The sequence below is a fragment of the Rhamphochromis longiceps genome, linkage group LG4, assembly GCF_057381845.1.
Source record: "Rhamphochromis longiceps isolate RC_006_pf linkage group LG4, R_longiceps_female_GT1.1, whole genome shotgun sequence".
NCBI lineage: Eukaryota > Metazoa > Chordata > Actinopteri > Cichliformes > Cichlidae > Rhamphochromis > Rhamphochromis longiceps.
Genome location: NC_140560.1, coordinates 22,918,379 through 22,930,457, shown reverse-complemented (window position 1 = coordinate 22,930,457; position 12,079 = coordinate 22,918,379). Strand labels below are relative to the sequence as shown.

At 39.6% G+C, this 12,079-nt stretch overlaps 1 protein-coding gene and 1 long non-coding RNA gene across 2 annotated transcripts; one reads left to right on the top strand and one right to left on the bottom strand.

The window, feature by feature from the left end:
• Positions 1-1,463: 1,463 nt before the first annotated feature.
• Positions 1,464-2,683, bottom strand: LOC146671599 (uncharacterized). Its single transcript, XM_085405198.1, has 5 exons — positions 2,412-2,683; positions 2,274-2,309; positions 1,963-2,112; positions 1,774-1,892; positions 1,464-1,678 (listed from the first exon to the last, which is right to left on the bottom strand). The coding sequence occupies exons 1-5, from the start codon at positions 2,479-2,481 to the stop codon at positions 1,556-1,558; spliced, it is 498 nt and encodes a 165-aa protein (XP_085261324.1). The 5' UTR covers positions 2,482-2,683; the 3' UTR covers positions 1,464-1,555.
• Positions 2,684-4,159: 1,476 nt separating this feature from the next.
• LOC146671598 (uncharacterized) lies at positions 4,160-8,561 on the top strand. The gene is made up of 2 exons (XR_014911476.1): positions 4,160-4,569; positions 5,836-8,561. It is a non-coding gene; the product is annotated as an uncharacterized LOC146671598 (long non-coding RNA).
• The last annotated feature ends 3,518 nt before the right edge of the window (positions 8,562-12,079 follow it).

Here is a 12,079-nt window from a genome sequence, read left to right as displayed (position 1 = left end):
TGTCATAGCTAAAGGTAAACAGCAAAATCATCAGATGAGTTGAGTCCTTGATCAACAGATGGCAGTTAGCGGTGACTGTACTGAGGACGTAAAAGAATACAAGTACTTAGGGACAGTGACTGAAGAAAAACTGGCAGGATTCAAAAGCTAGATTACAATGATTATACTTCAAGAGGAGTTTGAGACAGACATACGCTGGTTCTTTTTTTCTTTTTCTTTTTTGTTTGTTTTTTTGCAGAGAGCATTCTAACTTCTTGTTTTATTGCATGGTATTTTTCACTGTCTGTAGTTAACAAGAACAAACTGAGTAGGATTACAAACATGGACAGAAAGATTTGAGGTCAGCTACAACACAGTACGATTCACCTTTGGGAGTCCTGAGTGGTGAATAAGGGGTGATGTATCCTTAGCAATGTGTTACACCTTCTTCATCGTGAAGACACCTTGCTAACATCATGACAGAAGTACAGGGTACCACTTTTGTATGTATTGTGTGCCCAGAGGACTTTTATACCTTGTAAATGGACTGGTTCTTATAGCGCTTTTTTACTCTATCTGAGCAACTTGTACATTCACACAAGCACTTTTTTCTATGCTGTTCCTAAGTGCTTCATATCAGACATTCACACCTCCAATAGATGCATCAGAGAGCACCATGATGTTAGTATTTGCCCAAGGATATTTGGCATGGAGCAGACTGGGATCGAACCACCAACCTTCCGGTTAGTAGTTTACCTGAGCCACCTTAGTTACAACCATCCCAAGGTAACACAGCTGATATTATATGGGTGTGATTTGCACACAGCTGTGGTTTGTTTTTACTATTACTTATTGTTAATACCTTGAATTTCTGAATTTCTTAATTGTTGTGGTTGTATTTGCCTGGCCTGGATTTTTGGTGTCCAAAAGGCAAACTACTTTTCTGAAGAAGATATTGAATCTGCACACTTGTGATGAAATTGCTTATAGTGCAATAATACATCCTTATGTCTTCCTTTGTGTCCCACTTTTATTTTTTATTTTTTGGAGTTTTGCATTTTTCTATGAATTTTCTGAAAGAAGTGCATTAGAAATTGTTGTTGTTTTAATGGTTAGTAACATCCCGAAGAATAATAAAGAAGAAAAGAATGAAGACAAGTGGGAGCACCTTAAAAATGTTTTAGAATTCCTATTGTAAACAGGTGACTGCAAATGGCAAAGAATAGATTCATTTTCCAGCAGGCAACAGACCTCGTATTATCTTAATAAAGACATAGGAAAACAGGCTAAATCACTTCAGATGCACTTTGGAAGTTCCTATTTCTGTCAGAGAAAAGTGAGGGCTTCCCAAGGCTTGAAATATAAACTTCCCCTTTATCAATTTTATATAATTTGTTCATTAATGAATATACACTCCTTATCTGAGGCTGAATAAATTCTTTAGAAAAGTGACAACTCAACACAGCATAAGGTATAATTTAAAGACAAAATTATTGGTTTATGTTTTTTTAGTGATTTATTTATTTTACTGATGTCCAGAATTTACAGTAGTAAACAGTAAATGATGCTGAAATTCTCAGAGTTCATCTCCTGTGTGCACAGGGGAACCTGAATGTATCGGCTGAGCAATGCGAACATTTTCCTTGTTGTCCCGAAGTAAAGCATCAATGTCACTTTCAGTAAAAGCGCCTTTAGAATCCTGCCACAAAAGCAAAATGTTAAGAGCAAATTTGTGTACTTGAAAAACACGAAGTTCACGTTTCACAACTGGCTACTCGCTCACTGACAGCTTACCTCAAAAGTCTGGCGTTTAACCCCCACACATGAGTTGGAGTGCTCATAACACAGAGCTATATCCAGATTCTTCGGCTCTTTGTTCACCAGAGCTTCATAGAACTGGCCACGGTGAGACTCTGAATGGCAAATCCAGAATAAGTTCTTGAATACAAGATAAATTACTTGACATATCTGATGTTACCTTACCTAACAAGTGTCTGCAGGCTGATGTCAGTTTGTCCTTAGAGACATGGTGACTGTGAGGCAGAGGTTTCTCACACAACGCCCCACTGATGAGGCGTTTAACAACTGTGTTTCTGCTCTTAACTGGGGCTTCCTTGATGGATTTCTCAAGCTCTGTAAGGTATTTATAGACTGTGACTTGCTTTCCCCTTTTCTTTTGTCTTTTGTTTTCTATTTGTATTCCTGGCTATCCCATTTGTTAGATTGTGCTACTGGGTTATCAGAAACCATTAATAAAAAAGCTCTTAGCCATAATGATTTATTGTCCAACATACCTTGTGCCACTGTTAAACAAGTCTCACAGTAGGTGTCTGTTAATAATAGAACAGTTAACAGAGGCACTCTTCAGCAGAAACCGAACTACATATTATCTGATGACTGAGGAAACCAAGGTGACTGTAGTGTTTACTTACAGTGATCTATCTCTTCAGGCTGCACAGGAAGAAGAAGGCACACAAACAGCACAAAAATAGCAATTTTCATGGTGACTGTACACCAAACATGTAAACTGTGAACACTGTAGCAGCTATCTGCACACTACGAAACAGACAAGAAGAAGTCAACTGCACCCAGCTGTCTTCCCTTTCATAAAATGTTGTCACGTGATCTTAGAGACAATGGGATCACATCACCACCATTCCACAAGTGACAGGTGTCTTGTTTTTCAGGTTTTCCTTTTCTAAAAATATTGCCCGGAGTCTTCACTCTGCTCTGGATAGGGGTCTGTGAAGAACACAGTTTAGCATAGGCTTGATAAATGCATGCAATATTAAATGTCAAAAGATGAATTAAGAGGTACAGTACTTTTAATAACAGGTGTGGGGTGGGTGCATTTGTTCATTGATCATTTGCTATTCATGTTTTCATCATCATTCATGGGTTGTTTTTTTTTACAACAAAAAGAGTAAATTAAACTCTATTAAAAAATTTGTTTCAACACTGATAGACAATGCTAATTATAAGTCTTTGCACCCAGAGACAGGATTAGAAATGAAGATAAGATAAGCGAATTTGTCCCATGGTTGGGAAATTCCTGTTATTACAGCAGCAAAATGAATAGAGCAGGAATAAAAAAAATAACCTATATGAGTAATACTATACCTCAGTGGAGACAAATGTACACTTTACAATATATATATGTGTGTGTGTGTGTGTGTGTGTGTGTGTGTGTGTGTGTGTGTGTGTGTGTGTGTGTGTGTGTGTGTGTGTGTGTGTATGCAGCAAGATGGAATACTGCATAGTACAATGGTTGAATGTTAATAGTAAGACAGAGCATAGAGCACTGCACAGTCTGATTAAAAGCTACTGCACACTGATATATCTATATCTATCTAGCTATCTATCTACACACACACACACACATAGATAGATAGATAGATAGATAGATAGATAGATAGATAGATAGATAGATAGATAGATAGATAGATAGATAGATAGATAGATAGATAGATAGATAGATAGATAGATAGATAGATAGATAGATAGATAGATAGATAGATAGATAGATAGATAGATAGATACTATATGTGATATATCTGATCAGCATATATCAGATATGATATATACTGATATATCTGATATATTCAGGACAAAGGATGTTGACTATGGAGCTAGAAACGAGGAAGACCACAGAGAGAGATTGTGGATTAATGTTCATCAGTATTTAAAAGTAAATATAAAAATTAATGGACCAAAATGTGTCCCCTTTTTTATGTTATCTGTTGTACAGTTTAGATTAAATAAGCAATTGTATCACTAACACTTCACCTTGAAAAAGTTAGTATTAAGCACCGATTTTGTTAATAAGTTGAATTAGAATACTGCTGTAGATCATATTATACCCTTTAAAATAGAGTGTGTGATCTGTATGTAGTTTAGTTCTCATTATACTTTTGAGTTAACAGAACATATTCACATATTAGTTCATTAGATAAATGTGCATCACTCTGTATCCTTGATCTGCTGGGAATGTGTTACACTGTTTTCTTGACATGCTTAATTGTTGAATCATGAAGAGAAGGTTGTAAGCAGGAGACTCTGTGTCTAAAGACAGGGGAGATAGACAGACCACATTCCACACCCCCACCTTACAGAAAGCAGAGAAACAACTGCCGAGGTCATAACTTAGGCGCTGTAACAGAGAAAAAATGTGATGTTTTGGCTTTTACGACTAGCTGGGGGCCACTAGAGACTATAAAAAGCTGAGCAACCCGTCACCATTTTGAGACATGTGCCTGACCCTCTGGTAGCATCTCTCCCGTCCGGACGTTGTAATGCTCTTATTGTTGAATTGTATGGAAATAAATGATTGTTGATTGAGCATTTATACACCGAGTATTGTCCCTCCTTCAGCCCAAAGATTCAAAGAACTGCGTGTTTTCAACAACTTGGTGCCGTGTGACCCGGATCTTTGGTGTGCTGAGGAGGTGTAGATTTGACCTTTGGTGAGATCGTGAGGCGAGGTGAACAGAGGACCGGTCCAAAAATAAAAAGGTAAGCACAGCCTGTTGTATTATAAATACCAAATGTGCATATTGGGCTTTCCAAATTAATCTGTTCGCTGAGTCACATGTATTTTCACAGTAAATTTGTCGGTGTCTGGTTTTTGGCGCAAGATACTAACAACATAAGTTGAGGCTGAATTCCAGTGTGTTAAATAAACTGCTTCTACCGAGATACTAATAACATACTACGTTGGTCTAGTTGCAGTAATCTGCTTCTACCGAGATACTAATAACATACTACGTTGGACTAGTTGCAGCCACTTTACCTTCCACATTTAATTTTGTCTAATACTGGCTTCTGTAGCAATAATACATTAGAATTTATTCTGAAGACGCGGCCATTAGTTCAGTACATTGAAGTCGAGGTTTGTTTATTTTGTTTATGGTGTCAGTGACGTCCTGGCTTTTGCCAGCTATGAAATAGAAGTTGATTTAAGGACAAGCAGATGCTGGCTTCACGGTGCAGTTGGACGCTGGCAACGCGAGAGCGAAACACGTCCGTAGGTTTGGTTTATGATACGGCGTGTTCCGGTGGTGCGGCCGTGAAGTGCAGTAGTGGTTGGTGCTAGTTTTAGTACATTGGATAGAGGTTTTGACGGTGGTTTGTGGCGTCAGTCGAGTATAAAGGGCTGCGGCCATAATACAAAGTAAAAATTTAAGTAAATAGCAACACCTGGTTTATGATGTCAGGTATAACTTCGGGGATGCAAGCATCACTTTTATGATGCGACTTTGCCCCGTGGTGGCGGTCATAATCGCAGAGAAAGGGGTATTTTGGTCTATGGTGCAGTGTGCTTTAAGAAGATCTAATAGTTGAGCTCAGAGGTTTCTGTGTAAAATTCCCGCTGAGGAAAAGTGTTGTGTGTGAGTGTCAAAGCGCGCTCTGGGTGAGAGAGTGTGTGTGAAGCTGCGAGGCGCGCTCTGGGTGCTGTCTTGTGGGTAAAGCGCGCACTGAGTGAGAGTGTGAGTGAGGCGCGCTCTGAGTGTGTTTTTTGTGTGGAGTGTGAAGCGTGAACACAGTGACAGTGACGGTTGATGTGTTTGATTAGGAGGACATTAGAGCAAATACACATTTTAGGATCAAAGGTTGATGCCTAGTGTACCTGTGGAACATTTGCCTATGGAGTAGCGACCCTCCTGTCCGTGGACGCGTGGCCAGGACCGGCGTCGTCCGGGTGCTGAGGTGGTGACTTGGGGAGGTGAGGGCCCCCGCATAGCTACGGAAATAACACTGGAACGGCCGTGTAATCACGGGTTCACATTTATTTCCGGACTAGAACAAGACACATTTTGCGAACAAACGTTGAGTCTAGATTAGTAATGAAATAAAAAGGTTGAATTCCTCGTTTCAGTGGTTGAAATTGTTGTGTGCCTGTCCCCTGACGAGTGTGAAATTAAAATAAAGAGGGAATTTGGAGCCACATAGAGATAGACGGGCATAATTGGGTGTATTACTCTGTGGTGTAATAAAAATAAAAAGGAGAGATAGTAAGAGGTGTGCAGTGGAGAATTATGGAGGAGTACAGAGAGGAATGTGTTGGGAGACTGGCGTACAGTTTACGCTGTCAAGGTAGGCGTGTTGCCTGCTTATCGGTTTAAAAGTGATGAAAATGAAATTAAAATAAATCTCTTAGTGTGTTAATACAGGAAGCTGCGGACCTGGACCAACTGCCCCCACAAGCACAGCGGCCGAAGCAAAATTATAGGTAATGGGAACCACACCCAGCACGAATCAGCAGCTGTGAAAAAGACAGCAGCGAGGAGAGAATTAGAGGAGAAATTAAGAGAAGTTTTAACACATAAAATTGGGGCCAACGGACTTGTGGAGGTTGGGAAGGCGTCCGGAGCATCACAACAAAAAGGTGAAACAAAAACACACACAAGCAGAGAAATCTGAGAGAAAGGCTCCTTTTAAGGTAACGCCTAGTTTGAGAAAAGATAAAATTAACCTGCTTTTATACAAATGCACATACACGCAATGAAGAAACAGCTTACACTCATGAACACGTGAAGATTTTCCAGCAAGGTTAAAGAAAAATTAACATACTTAAATGATGAAGTCTATACATTACTGACAAAGAAACCCTCTGGGTTGCAGGACAACAATTTAACTAAAAAAGAAAAAAAAAAAAAAGGAACACTGGTCTAACCAACCAGGCAAGACGCAACAAATTTAGTGGTAAAAAGAGTCAAATTGTGACATGTTTTCTGTTGATTGATTAATAAAAGTGATTACTGAATGAAAGAAAGTTCCTTTTTGGGCTTTTAAACATGATCTTAAGAATTTTAACATATACCGGTGTTGTCCTGTCAACTTGGTGGGTTAGGAGTTGATTATATCGGGAGACAAAAAACAAAAAAAGGGGGAGAGAAGGCTGACACAGGGCCTGGCCCCATTGTCTCCCCTCTGAATAACACAGCCAACACAACATCATTTTCCTGTTCGTTTGTTTTTGTTTTTTGTTTTTTGTTTGTTTTTGTTTTGTTTTGTTTTTGTTTTTTCTATACATATTTAATTACAGGCTGCTTTGCCGGCCCTGAAAGCCGAGGCTGACTGGACTCCTGCTCTCCCCCATACGTGACACTGACCAAATGCTGCAACAGCTGGACCCACAACAACGACCTGAGAATGTCAACAGACCTGCAGGAATGTGATCTCATGCAGCCGAGACGGAGAGCACTAAACCTAAGGCCCGTTTCACTACACGGGGGAAAATTCCCAGACTGCGTCAGCTGACAGAGCTGTGACGAGACGCCCGCCAAGCCCGAATGACAAGTAAGGCCGAGCGAAAGAATGCTGACCTTGATAACTTTGCATTCACACTGTGCAGGACAGTGATGGACCAACACGGATGATCGGGTGGCGAAAAAGGGCGTGACCGAGACAAGAGGAGTAACTGAGGACAGAAGGCACCTCAGAATGGACAAAAACACAGAAGAAGATGCAGGTTTTACCTGCGGTGAACATCGACACTGGAGAAAGGACCGCCCCAATTGGGGTCAGAACCAGGACGGACTGAATTTTGAGTAGCAGCAGCAGCAGCAATGGTCGCAAACAAACTGAAAAAGGAGGGGGGGGCAGGACCCCAGGGCATGCTTCAGGCCGTGGTTTACCCAGAACACCAGAACAGGAAAGTGATGAACACAAACACCCACACAAACACACACATCTACATGCACTGACTCAGAATGAAGAGAAACACACACACACACACACACACACACACACACGGGAATGTTGATTCACTGAGAAGTGATGCACACACATACACATGCACACGCTTGTGCAATGAAGAGTGATCCACACGCACACACACATACACGCTGATGCAATGAAGAATGCTTTGCTTATGCTGATATGCAAAATGCTGCACACAAACATCCCAATGCATAATTTTTATGAGGAGCCATTGATTACCATTAAATACTTAGAATGTGTTATATGTCACCCAGAGGGCATTTATGTAGATTTTAGGAATAAGGTCTAAAAAAGTTTGGTTATGAAAACAATGTCTGTGCGTGATGTCTGTTTATGGCTCAAGGCCTTGACTGAATTCTTTGCTGTGCTTCACACAGCCCTGATGAGGAACAGTGGCACAGAGTGAAAATGATGAATTAATAGTGTAAGTTTTAGGTCGGAGTACGGCATTTTCTGTGATTGAGTTTTAATTCAAGGAGGAACAAAAGGTGTTACGGCACCTGAGGTTCTCATTCCCACACAATATTGTCCCGGCAGGAAGCAAAATGTTCCTGTGAATTTCTGGTTGATTGTTTGGTTTTGTTTAGCGCTAGCTTGATTTTATCAGTGAGCTTTGGCTTGTGTTCTTTCTCGTAAGCGAGAGAGGGATAGTTTTATGCTTGGACATGTCTGCAACGGGCCCTAGTTTGTGTTATTTTAGTAGTATTTTGTTGGTTATGTCTGTTTTCGTTTTTGTTACAGTGCACTGGAGAAAAAACATCTGAGAGGTGTGATCCACCGGTGGTGATATGTTGATATTTTGTGAGTTCATGATTTAACAATCAGCTCTTTAAACAAGGCCTGAAAGATTGAAATTTAAAGCGCTATAAAATATTATTACTGTAAACAGTTGCAAAGTGTGCTTCTCCATGATTGTAATTGGCTTGGGAGAAATTCACTTATAGGGAACACTGATCTAAAAGGATTGCACCGAGTCAATCCGGCCCAAAAAACAACAAGGAATTGTTTTCCTTTAAAATGATGACGTCATCTTGCTGGTGATGGAGGCTCGAATAGGTTGCGCGGGAGACTCCATTATCAGCAACATCTGGTATGAATGTGTATGGAGGTATGCATGTGAATGGACTGTGATGGACTGACAACTAAAAGTTTTGACTGACTTGATACTGAGACAATGACTGCACCCACTTTAGGATTAGTAAATGCCAATAAACAATGCATAAACAATTCACCCAGCCGACAAGAGAAGGGTGGATGCTTCGCTTTGTTTTGTTTTGTTTTTTCAGGAGCAGGAGGATAAGAGAGACTGGAGGAGGAGACTCTAGCTTCACATAAGTATGAACTGCAGACTTAACACTGTGGTTGCTGATTTTGAGTTACTGATGTTTGCATCAAGAAAACTGTGCTATATTAACTGTGTTTTGATTAAGGTATCATGTTATATTATTGGGAATGCCAAATGCTACAGTGGAGAAGACTTTTGATACCACTCATGACTGGAATATGTTACTATTAACCACAGCAGGCCACTGTAAAAAGTCAATTAAATTTTATAGAGGAAAATCGCCAAAATTGAACAATACCTATGAATGACTGGCCACATTCAGAATAGAGATATGCAATAATAAACATTGGTCCACATGATTTAGGTTCTCACTTGAAATAGTAAGTTATTAAATGTAGAATATAATCGACAGGGACATCTGATAGGATGTGGTACTGCAAAAGAACAAGAGCAAAGTAAATAAAGAAAATATTGTGTTTAGTTTGGATAAATTCAAATTAAAATGTACCATTACAAAAAGAATTGGTTAAAACTAATTAAAACTGATATAAAATTGAAAATCTGAAGTCGAAGCTAAATAAAAATAAAAACTGATGAAAATTGCAAAACTATTACGACCCTGGTGCAGAGATTGGCAAATCTGACCAGGAAACGTTATAAAATGGATTGTCAGGATAGTCAGCGTTAAAGCCACTTTTGACAGTCCATACTAGGATGGCATTGGACATCTTCGGGGCAGAAACGGGTTGGTGTGACCAAGGTGTGGTTTGGCTTGTTGTATGTACATTTCAAAATGTTACAGCTCTGGATGGACCAGTTACCAGGGCATGGAAGGATGACAGACTTTATTAAATATGGAGAAGGGAAATGTCCGGGATTGACGATCCTCAGTGATGACAAGGCTGGAGCAACGGTACTCGAGAGAAGAATTTCTGATACTTTCTGAGATATGATGTCACTAACCTTCTCTTTTAATTGTCTAGCTCCAATGAATTGACACATGGGAGTGTGTCAAAAAGGGGGAGTTGAGTTTGAACATCAAACAATGGTGATATGAAAATTTCTATGAGTTTATTTTTGTGTTTAATAAATTAGCTATGGTAAAACTTAAGCGTATAATGTGTTAGACTTAGAAAGGGTTCACTAATTTTTATTTCTTTTACACACACATAGATTATGATTAGAATAAGTCCTGAACATAATATTTTAAACCAAATTTGAATCATTAGAAGAACAATGGATAACAATATTAGATTATCAAGGCTAGGGAGAGAGGTGTTTTGGTTTTCTGTCTCTTGCAGAGAAAGGAAGAGACACCAGACGGGGACACGGAGATGTGAGGACCCTTCACAGCAGAGACAGATGTAGGGACAGCCGAGACAGCAACTGGGGTCAAGTGTCATGACGTTTGGGCTCCTGGAGAAGATGGATCCCACAGACACAGCAATAACCATGAAGGGGTTGGCGAAAACCAGGAACACCAGACCAACGAGGTTCGAGAGGCTCTTGGCAAAAAGGGGGACACGCCGGTGAACCCAAAATACACAGATCTTTGTTTGAAATCAGGGCAGAATAATCCCCAGAACTGTGCAATGACTAAAGGGTGGTCTAACCCCGGAGGTCGAAGAAAGAAGCTGAGAATCACCCAACTGGAAGACACTGGTAGCTGCAGCAATAAAAATAAAGGTTAAAAGCTCCTTAGACAGAGGTTCTAGTCTAAGTACATTTGAAAGGTATAAGGGGGCATTAAAATGGGAGTGGAAAACTGGAGCACCAAAATAAAGCTGTGGGAAAATGGGGAGTGATGGGAGTGTCATCTGTAACTGCTGTTATGGTTGTAAATCTAACTTTGCTTGCATCTGAACTGCGTGAACACAGAGGTCATCCCCCATATGGTCCACCCGTTAAAAGGGGACAGAGGGCCTCAGGATCAAGAAAACCTGGACCTTGCAACGCTGAAGTGCTTGTTATTAGTGATCTCTTTAATGAGAGATCAAAAGAGGGTATTGTGATATTATTCTGTTATTATATGTTACCTTATATATGTAATCAAAGTAGTTGAATTAGAATACTGCTGTAGATCATATTATACCCTTTAAAATAGAGTGTGTGATCTGTATGTAGTTTAGTTCTCATTATACTTTTGAGTTAACAGAACATATTCACATATTAGTTCATTAGATAAATGTGCATCACTCTGTATCCTTGATCTGCTGGGAATGTGTTACACTGTTTTCTTGACATGCTTAATTGTTGAATCATGAAGAGAAGGTTGTAAGCAGGAGACTCTGTGTCTAAAGACAGGGGAGATAGACAGACCACATTCCACACCCCCACCTTACAGAAAGCAGAGAAACAACTGCCGAGGTCATAACTTAGGCGCTGTAACAGAGAAAAAATGTGATGTTTTGGCTTTTACGACTAGCTGGGGGCCACTAGAGACTATAAAAAGCTGAGCAACCCGTCACCATTTTGAGACATGTGCCTGACCCTCTGGTAGCATCTCTCCCGTCCGGACGTTGTAATGCTCTTATTATTGAATTGTATGGAAATAAATGATTGTTGATTGAGCATTTATACACCGAGTATTGTCCTTCCTTCAGCCCAAAGATTCAAAGAATTGGGAGATTTCAACAATAGATAGATAGATAGATAGATAGATAGATAGATAGATAGATAGATAGATAGATAGATAGATAGATAGATAGATAGATAGATAGATAGATACTATATGTGATATATCTGATCAGCATATATCAGATATGATATATACTGATATATCTGATATATTCAGGACAAAGGATGTTGACTATGGAGCTAGAAACGAGGAAGACCACAGAGAGAGATTGTGGATTAATGTTCATCAGTATTTAAAAGTAAATATAAAAATTAATGGACCAAAATGTGTCCCCTTTTTTATGTTATCTGTTGTACAGTTTAGATTAAATAAGCAATTGTATCACTAACACTTCACCTTGAAAAAGTTAGTATTAAGCACCGATTTTGTTAATAAGTTACTCAGTAAGTTGCTTGACAAGCGAATTCCTTTAAACTAAACAGGGCAAATGTTACAGCTTTAACTTTCTTATCCAC

Excerpts from the sequence above, each read along its gene's own strand:
- LOC146671599 (XM_085405198.1), bottom strand. The coding sequence starts at position 2,481 with ATGAAAATTGCTATTTTTGTGCTGTTTGTGTGCCTTCTTCTTCCTGTG. Across the intron at positions 2,310-2,411 it reads GCCTGAAGAGATAGATCACT|ACACCTACTGTGAGACTTGT; the intron begins GTAAGTAAACAC and ends TATTATTAACAG. Across the intron at positions 2,113-2,273 it reads TTGTTTAACAGTGGCACAAG|AGCTTGAGAAATCCATCAAG; the intron begins GTATGTTGGACA and ends AATACCTTACAG.